Source organism: Saccopteryx bilineata, chromosome 3 (genome assembly GCF_036850765.1).
Source record: "Saccopteryx bilineata isolate mSacBil1 chromosome 3, mSacBil1_pri_phased_curated, whole genome shotgun sequence".
NCBI lineage: Eukaryota > Metazoa > Chordata > Mammalia > Chiroptera > Emballonuridae > Saccopteryx > Saccopteryx bilineata.
The window spans coordinates 258,553,524-258,561,767 of NC_089492.1; the positions used below are offsets into that span (position 1 = coordinate 258,553,524).

The 8,244-nt window shown below is 45.5% G+C and overlaps 1 protein-coding gene across 3 annotated transcripts in view; it reads right to left on the minus strand.

The window, feature by feature from the left end:
• Nucleotides 1-4,961, minus strand: part of KDM4A (lysine demethylase 4A) — a 47,124-nt gene extending 42,163 nt beyond the window's left edge. The window contains exons 1-4 of one of the 3 annotated variants that reach the window (XM_066269419.1): nucleotides 4,556-4,585; nucleotides 3,478-3,623; nucleotides 1,772-1,948; nucleotides 930-1,105 (exon numbers count right to left, since the gene is read on the minus strand). In XM_066269419.1, the coding sequence (XP_066125516.1) occupies nucleotides 930-1,105; nucleotides 1,772-1,909 (314 nt within the window). In that variant the 5' untranslated portion in view covers nucleotides 1,910-1,948; nucleotides 3,478-3,623; nucleotides 4,556-4,585. Of the gene's footprint in view, nucleotides 1-929; nucleotides 1,106-1,771; nucleotides 1,949-3,477; nucleotides 3,624-4,555; nucleotides 4,631-4,832 lie in introns of those variants that run through there. The other 2 variants (XM_066269417.1, XM_066269418.1) reach the window with 2 other exon arrangements.
• Nucleotides 4,962-8,244: the final 3,283 nt, after the last annotated feature.

Below are 8,244 nucleotides of genomic sequence, written 5' to 3' on the forward strand. Positions count from 1 at the left end.
AAGAAGGCGAAGCGCAGAAATAGAAAGAGCGAGACGCGATGTGAGAGAGAGATGATAAGGCACATGAAGCCATGCCCCAGAAGTGTGAACACTGGCAAGCGACAAATCTAGCTCTCGCCTCGTTCACAGTAAAGGCACACGTCTGACTGGCTGAACTCAAGATGTGTAGATCTAAAATGCTCAGGAGAAAAAGCAAGGGAAAAGGGAGGAATCCTTTGCAGAAACCCAAACTTAAGGGGCAGTATGAGAAGGGAAGAGATCCAAGGAAAAGGGTCAAGAAGGAGCACTGAGAGCTGATGAGGGAGAGACAGTGTTCACTCACTGTACACCTGAGGTCAAATGAGAGCTGAGTGTAACAAACAGCAGAGAACAACTGAAAACAGGCCTAAACAAAGAGAGGTGTTTCTAACAGAGAGAAGGTACAGATGATGAAGAATGAAGTCAGAGAAAACAGCAACCAGCTTGGCAATTCATTAACATTTTGTTAACGCTGACACTGTGTTCACGTTAAAGCAGCCTTATGGCAGTGAGGATTCTGTGCATGATTCAAGACAGAAGTATTCAAAAGAAGAGATTAAACCACTATGGCCACTTTTAGATAAGCGGGCCGTATCAATATATCTGGCAAAAGCTTTTGAACCAACTCCAACTTTCTCCTTTGGAAATCTACAACTTACCAGAGTCAGAAAATGATGCTACTTGTGATGCAAAAACAATGAGATTACTTTACATAAGAGTATGAATAAGGTTAGACTGTGACACATACTGAGAGAAGAAAATGCCTCTTTTATAAAAAGGTCAGAAAGGGAGACAACAACTAGAGCTGAGGAAATCGGTCTTCAGGACAGTTGCAGTCCTAAGGACAGCTGTGGAGAAAGTTAGGTCCTAGATGCTCTGACAGGTAAAGGAAGTAATGTGTTTCCACTCACTTGTCACTATTGGCTATCTTGCGGAACTCTCGAACTGTCATGGCTTTCTTCTGTATGTTGTACTGAGTAAAGAGGCCAGACTGCCCAGTCACCAGCTGCTGGATGGGAGCAGGAATGACCAGATCATCAATGTCGTCGTAGGACACTCGAGGTTTCCACTCCTTCGGAGGAACGACCTGTAGGGTACACAAGAACAAAGATCAGGAAACTTGGTGAGATGGCTGGCATCCAGGAAATGTGTAGGCTGCTATCCATCTAACAGTCCACTTTTCTACAAAGTTACTTTGATTTAACCACACTTATCCAAACACAGCAAGTCCCACTGTCATGTTAACCCTGATCCAGTTCTGCCACTAACTAGCTGCCTAGCTGCCATGCCCTAAGGTAATTAATACTTGTTTCTCAGCCTCAGTTTCTAATCTGGGCACCAAGGGAGGAGGTCGACCCGCTGATTCTCTCTCAATCTCACAGAAAGCCCATGTGGGAAGTCAAATTACTAGCAGAGCGCTGGCTGAGTGATATGAGAACGAGAAGGTGAATGGTACAAGCACTGGATGACAGATAAAAACAGAAGCACCATCTCCACCAAGAGGGTGGAAGCACGGCAGCAGCCCTGCCACACCGGCTCTTCACCTTCCTTTTATTCTAAGCAGCTCCCCCACCACCTAAGAGAGAGATGCTTCAGATGTTAATGAAAGGAATTAGCTTGCAAATAGGACAGCTTACACCCAGCTCCTCACCCTGTCCGGTTTTCAGTAAAACTCAGTTCTTCCCAGCGTTCATTAAGGAAGTCTTAGAGCTGCCTCGTCACAAAGCCACTGCTGAAAAAGCCCACCCCTCACCTTGGCCAGCCCCGCCCGATGAGCTCCTTGGGATTCAATGTAGGCGATGTATCGACTGAAGTTTCGGAACTCCTCCATCGTGGGGTAAAAGGTCATTATCCGAGCGCTGGGATTCAGGGTTTCAGATTCAGAAGCCATTTTCCCTCCTTTCTGAGGTCACTTTAGTCAGGTAGGAATCTGAAGAAATACATAAAAGCATAAAATTATATAAAATGAAATTAAAATTAAATGCTGGGAATGTCAGTGCTGAAAACAGTCAAAGATAATGTGAAAATTCTGAAGAAGTATTAAGGCCTCACACGTGGAATGTGCCTCTGAATAAGTTATTTAAATGAACTAGAAATATAGATAGGAAAGGCTCTGTAAAAGAACATGATGTATAAACATTGCATGTATTCAAATCTCATTTAAATAGAAACACTTCCAGCTGAAAAAGAGAAATTTTAATTATTTAATTGTTGGTCCTATCTAACAATACAGCTACCCAGCCCATATTTTACCCTTATCCTTTCAAGCTGCTCCCTAATTGCTTCTCAGAATATTAAACATAATATATTACAACCACATTTAAAAAGCAACCTATGGCCCCAGCCAGGTGCTTGTGGCTCAGAGTGTCATCCGGACCTGCCAAAATTGCAAGTTGGATACCGGTCAGGGCACATACAAGAATCAACCAATGAAAAAAAAAAAAAAAAAAAAAAAAAGAATCAACCAATGAACACATAAATAAGTGGAACTATAAACCGATGTTGCCCCCCTCGCTCTAAAAATTAATTTAAAAAAATAAAAAGCAACCTATGGGCTCCCTTCTCAGCAACAGCTTTGAAATAGAATTCTAGATTCCTAAGAAAAGTTAGCTATAAGATTACAAAGTTTGGCCCTGGCCGGTTGGCTCAGCGGTAGAGCGTCGGCCTAGCGTGCGGAGGACCCGGGTTCGATTCCCGGCCAGGGCACACAGGAGAAGCATCCATTTGCTTCTCCACCCCTCCGCCGCGCCTTCCTCTCTGTCTCTCTCTTCCCCTCCTGCAGCCAAGGCTCCATTGGAGCAAAGATGGCCCGGGCGCTGGGGATGGCTCTGTGGCCTCTGCCTCAGGCGCTAGAGTGGCTCTGGTCGCAACATGGCAACACCCAGGATGGGCAGAGCATCGCCCCTTGGTGGGCAGAGCGTCGCCCCATGGTGGGCGTGCCGGGTGGATCCCGGTCGGGCACATGCGGGAGTCTGTCTGACTGTCTCTCCCCGTTTCTAGCTTCAGAAAAAAAAAAAAAAAAAAAGATTACAAAGTTTAATGGTTAAAAAGTACTTTATAAAAGTACTTTTTAAAAAGGTACTTTGATATTAGTAGCATGAGCTATGATTCTTAAAATCGTAACTAAACCAAAAACTAAACTAAAACAAAAAAAACAAAAAAAATCATATCTAAACCAAAATGCAGTTTCAGCAGTACTTAACAAAGTCAAGCTAGACTGGTTCAATTGCACTGTACCCAGAACAACTCTAAGGACAAAACTTAAACAGGCAATAAATGGGCTGGCAATACAGGACAAACTTCATAATTGACTGGGAAAAAGGAAATACTTTGTTTTTAGATGAGGTCTCCAGCTAAGTGGGCACATTTCCATTACCAGATATAACAAAAAGACGATTACAACTGAGTAAGAACCAAGCATATCAGCTAAAAGGTACCAGTTAAAAAGCAAAAACTTACGTCCTTTCCTCTAGGAAACTCCAGAACTCCCCCAATCTGGGCCTCAAAGCCATGGCAGTTCAGCTCCAAAAGCGCCCTAGAGAGCTAGAGAGCTAGGAGGGGAGGAAACTACAATACCTCCAACCTACCTGCAACATTGTGACAGCCTGGGAAGACAATATGGAGAACTAAGGTAAAAGACCAGACAGGCCTCTACCCACATCTCCCAGGCTTCCATTTCACCAAAAATAAAGTGTGCCCTGGCCAGGTGCTCTTCATGCACTTTGCCAAACCTTTGCATGGCAGTATAATGTTATCCCTGTTTTACATACCAGGAAATGTGCTCACAGTCCTGTAATGCACTCTGGTGCTCCTTCCACTACTCTATGCTGCCTACATAATAATAATCTCCACCTAGCCTAAGCCCTTTAAAAGGGCAGATCCAAGTGTGGAGAAACTTAAAGTTTATTCAATTTTGAAATCTCAAAAAAAAAGTACAAAATATCTTAGTTTTGCAAATTTTACCAAAAGATACAATCATGTGAAAACTGTTAGGGCCGATCGCCTCTTGCCTTATTCATCTTTGTATGCCCAGACCCAGAACAATACAAGGCACAAAGTAACCACTCAGTAACTGCTGAATAACTGATTTCCCTGCCCTCACCTCTGTTGCTCATTCCCTTTGTTCAACCTAGGATTCCCTTCCCCCAACCTATTCCCTGGGGAAAGCTCCTGTTCCCTGACACCTTCCCTCTCCTATCCAGCAACAAAGCCTAGTGGTTTAACAGCACCGGCTCCAGAGTCAAAGCAACTCCGGTCTCTGCCATTTATTAGCTGTGTGACCTTGGCTGTGTGAGTTGCCAGCGCCTCAGTTTCTCCACCTGTAAGATGGGGATCCCAGCCTCCCTGCTAGCAGGGTTGCTGTGATTAACTCAGATGATGCAAGCAAAATGCTAAGCACTAGGCCCGGTATTTAACCACTCTATATAGGTAGCTATTGATAAAAACCACTTCAAACTCCCGCCCCGTCTCTTCTCAAACGCTCCCGCGGGTATCGCTCCCAAGACAGCCCCCAGCTCCCAAGGTCCCCGAAACTCACGATGTAGAGGCCCAGCCCCTCTCGGCCCCGCCGTCTAGGCGAGAGGGGCCCGGCCGCAGGAAGAAAATACGGCCCAACAGACCCGCCCCCCTTCCCGGCAACCATTGGCCAAAAGAAATTGGAAAGGACCAATCTCAGCATACATTCTAGAAGCTCCTGCTTCCATTGGCTGAGAACCGTGCCCATCACAGACTCCTCACCCCTCCCCCACCGGATCTCACGGTCAAGGCCACAGCTCCAACAAATCTTTAAGATTCCAAAACTCGATGGTTCTTACCTAAATCCCACCGCCCCGGCAGGGCTAAGGGGATTCTGCTTTCACCACTGGCCGATCTCACTGCTTTTTCTTCTACCAAAGAACGGAGCTCCGCCTCCTCTAAAGTCGTCCTCGGCGCAGCCGCACAGTTCCCCACAGAGTCAACCAATTCGAGAGTCACGATATATCTCAAACAACCAATGAGCACGCGCTGCAGGCGCCCCACGTCCGGGCATATCAATCCGCTCAGCCTATGAGCGTCCTCTCGGGCTGTTGCCAGGAGGAAACGCTGTACCACTTGGGACCACGGCCACTAAGCATCTCCACTGTATGGCGGAGCCTGCCTATCATAGGAACGCTTCTGGCCTCCCCTTAGCTGATCAGGGTAGAAAGGGGCGAGTGCCTAGAACTGAGATGGGAAGGATAAGGGCGAGAGGTTACTGTGGGATTCTTCTGTGGGGCAGAACCTTTTAGGGGTGAGTAGTACCCTTGCCTAAGGTAGCACTGTGCTAGGAGCCTTTAAACGCAGCTTCCGAGGTCAAGGAGTACCTAATAAGTTGACAACTTTTCCTGGTTTGCCCGGGACTGACTGCCTTGGTTTTTAAAACCGAAAGTCCCATGCCCTGGGAACCCCCTCACTCGCCGGCACAGCGGGACATTTCTTGAAGGGAGCCATGCCTGTATGGAAAGGAGCTCTGCGGGTTATTAGGACAGGTCCTAAGGGCGATGTCCTTAAGAGTCATTAAAAAGTAGTTCTCCAGTGAGCGGGGATTTGGGGGCCATTAGGAGCAGCTCTTGGGGAAGAGATCCTGGGAGTCCTTAGACGCATTGAGGTTGGGGTGAGAGGGTTCCTAGAAGTCATTAGGAGTGGGTAGTGAATCGCTTCAATTAAGGAGCTCCCAGATTGTCAAGGGTGATGGGAAAAGAGGCGTGCAGGACACTCTGATGAGTCAAATAGAAAAGTAAAATACCTACAACCACTCATAAAAAAAAATTACGAAATTACCCATAAATAAGTAATATTGTAGTACACTGAAAAGAGCTATAGAATCAGGTTTGTGTTCCAAACCAGTGCTCCTCTGAGCCTGGAATTTCCCGTCAGTGAAGTGGAAAAGATAATGCTAGCCTTGAAGGATTGTTAAGTAGGCAAAAGGGATGGTATTATATACAGTGATACGGGCTTGGACCAATCGCGATTTATAATCATGCTTCTCCCTCCTTATTCCCCCCAAAGCAGAGTTCTGTTTCCAAAAAGATAAGGGAATGACCGTTGGGTAGTCAACCAATAGTCTTCCACAATTATAAAGTTTTTCTCTCTTGACCTAGTAAGATTATGCTGGGTAGCTCACAAAATTGCTACCAGTCTGAAGAACCCAGTTTGGGGGATATATGAGAAAAATCACAACAAATCATGCAGAATTCATCCACCATTGTCCTTGCTGCTGCCACCAAAGCACATGATCCAGCTCTCAAAAAAAGACAAACCCCCAAAAAATTATATATGAAAGAAAAAGAAAAAAAAGAAGATTGAGCTCCCTTCAGACAGACTCCACTGTCCTGGACCTGGATATCTTTACTAGCAGAGCTGTCACTCCCAACTGTTCCATGAATTTAATCTGGTTACATTGTCCTGCTGTTTCCAAAGAGGATTTTCTAATATTGCTGCTGAATTTGTATCACTAGCCTTCAATTCATGTGTGCATGTGATAGGTTGAGCCTAGATCAAGTTCTCCTGACATCCTCCCATTTCTCTGACCAGTTTATCTCAGTTATCTTTTTAAGATCATCTTTCCTTTTCCACTCCTTAAATGTTGATATTCAAAGCAAAAAGTCAAAGTTGTGGTTACCTTTGGGTAGGTGATGGAGAGATGAGGAGCCAGGGAGGCATAAATAATGCTTCTAGGGTGTTGGTAATGTCCTATTTCATAATCTGGATGGTGGTTATTACACTGGTGTATTCACATTGTAAAAATAATTTTAAGCATATAAGTTGTTCTTTTGTGTGTATGTGCACATGCGCGTGTGTGCGTGCGTGCACAAGACAGAGAGAAAGAGAGAAAGAGAAGGGAGAAAGATGAGAAGCATCAGTTCATAGTTGCATCACCTTAGTTGTTCATTGATTGCTTCACAGATGTGCCTTAACCCCCCTGGGGGGGGCCTCCACCCGAGCCAGTGACCCACACTCAAGCTGATGAACCCACACTCAAGCGGCAACCTCGGGGTTTCAAACCTGGGACCTCAGCCAACGCAGGTCAACGCTCCATCCACTGCATCACTACCAGTCAGGCATATATATATATATATATATACACACACACACACACACACACACACACATACACACACACACACACACACTTGATATATCTTAACTAGAGTGTGAGAAAGAGAAGAAAGGAGAGAAAGGGGAAGGAGAGAGATGAGAAGCATCAACTCATAATTGCTTCACTTTAGTTGTTTATTGATTGCTTCTCATACTTCCTTGACTGAGTAGCTCAAGCTGAGCCAGGTACCCTTTGCTCAAGCCAGTGACCTTGGGCCTCAAGCCAGTGACCTTGAGATCATGTTGATGATCCCACGCTCAAACTGGCAAACCCATGCTAGCTGGTGACCTTCGGGTTTCAAACTGGGGCCCTCAGCATCACGGGCCAATGCTCAATCCACTGAACCACCACTGGTCAGGCTAATAATTTTTATTTTTATTTGTTTTCAAAGAAAGAAAATCAGGCCTGACCTGTGGTGGCACAGTGGATACAGCATCAGCCTGGAATGCTGGGGTCACAGGTTTGAAACCCCAGGCTTGCCTGGTCAAGGTACATGGGAGTTGATGCTTCCTGTTCCTCCCTCTCTTCTCTCTCTCTCCTCTCTAAAATGAATAAATAAAATCTTCAAAAAAGAAAAAAAAAAGAAAATCATGTTGATGTTCTCATGGCTGTGTCCTTTGCTATCTTCTCTCATTCTACAAACTCTCTTTAGGTGTTTCTGGTTTCACAACTCATAGGCAGTATGACCTAAGGGCAAGTTACTTAATTTCTCCAATCCTCAGTTATTAAATAACAAAAAACAGGAACAGTACTTCTCTTTTTTGGTTGTGAGAATCGAATGAAATAATGCAGATAAAGCACTTTGATGTTGAGTTGGCATGTAGTAAGTGCTTAGTAAATGTTAGTTGCACTGATGGAGGATGATGACGATGGTAATGATACAAAGTACTTAGCATAAAATCTGAAACAAGAGCCCTGGCCTGTTGGCTCAGTGGTAGAGCGTCGGCCTGGCGTGCAGGAGTCCTGGGTTCGATTCACGGCCAGGGCACACAGGAGAGGCACCCATCTGCTTCTCCACCCCTCCCCCTCTCCTTCCTCTCTGTCTCTCTCTTCCCCTCCCGCAGCCAAGGCTCCATTGGAGCAAAGTTGGCCCGGGTACTAAGGATGGC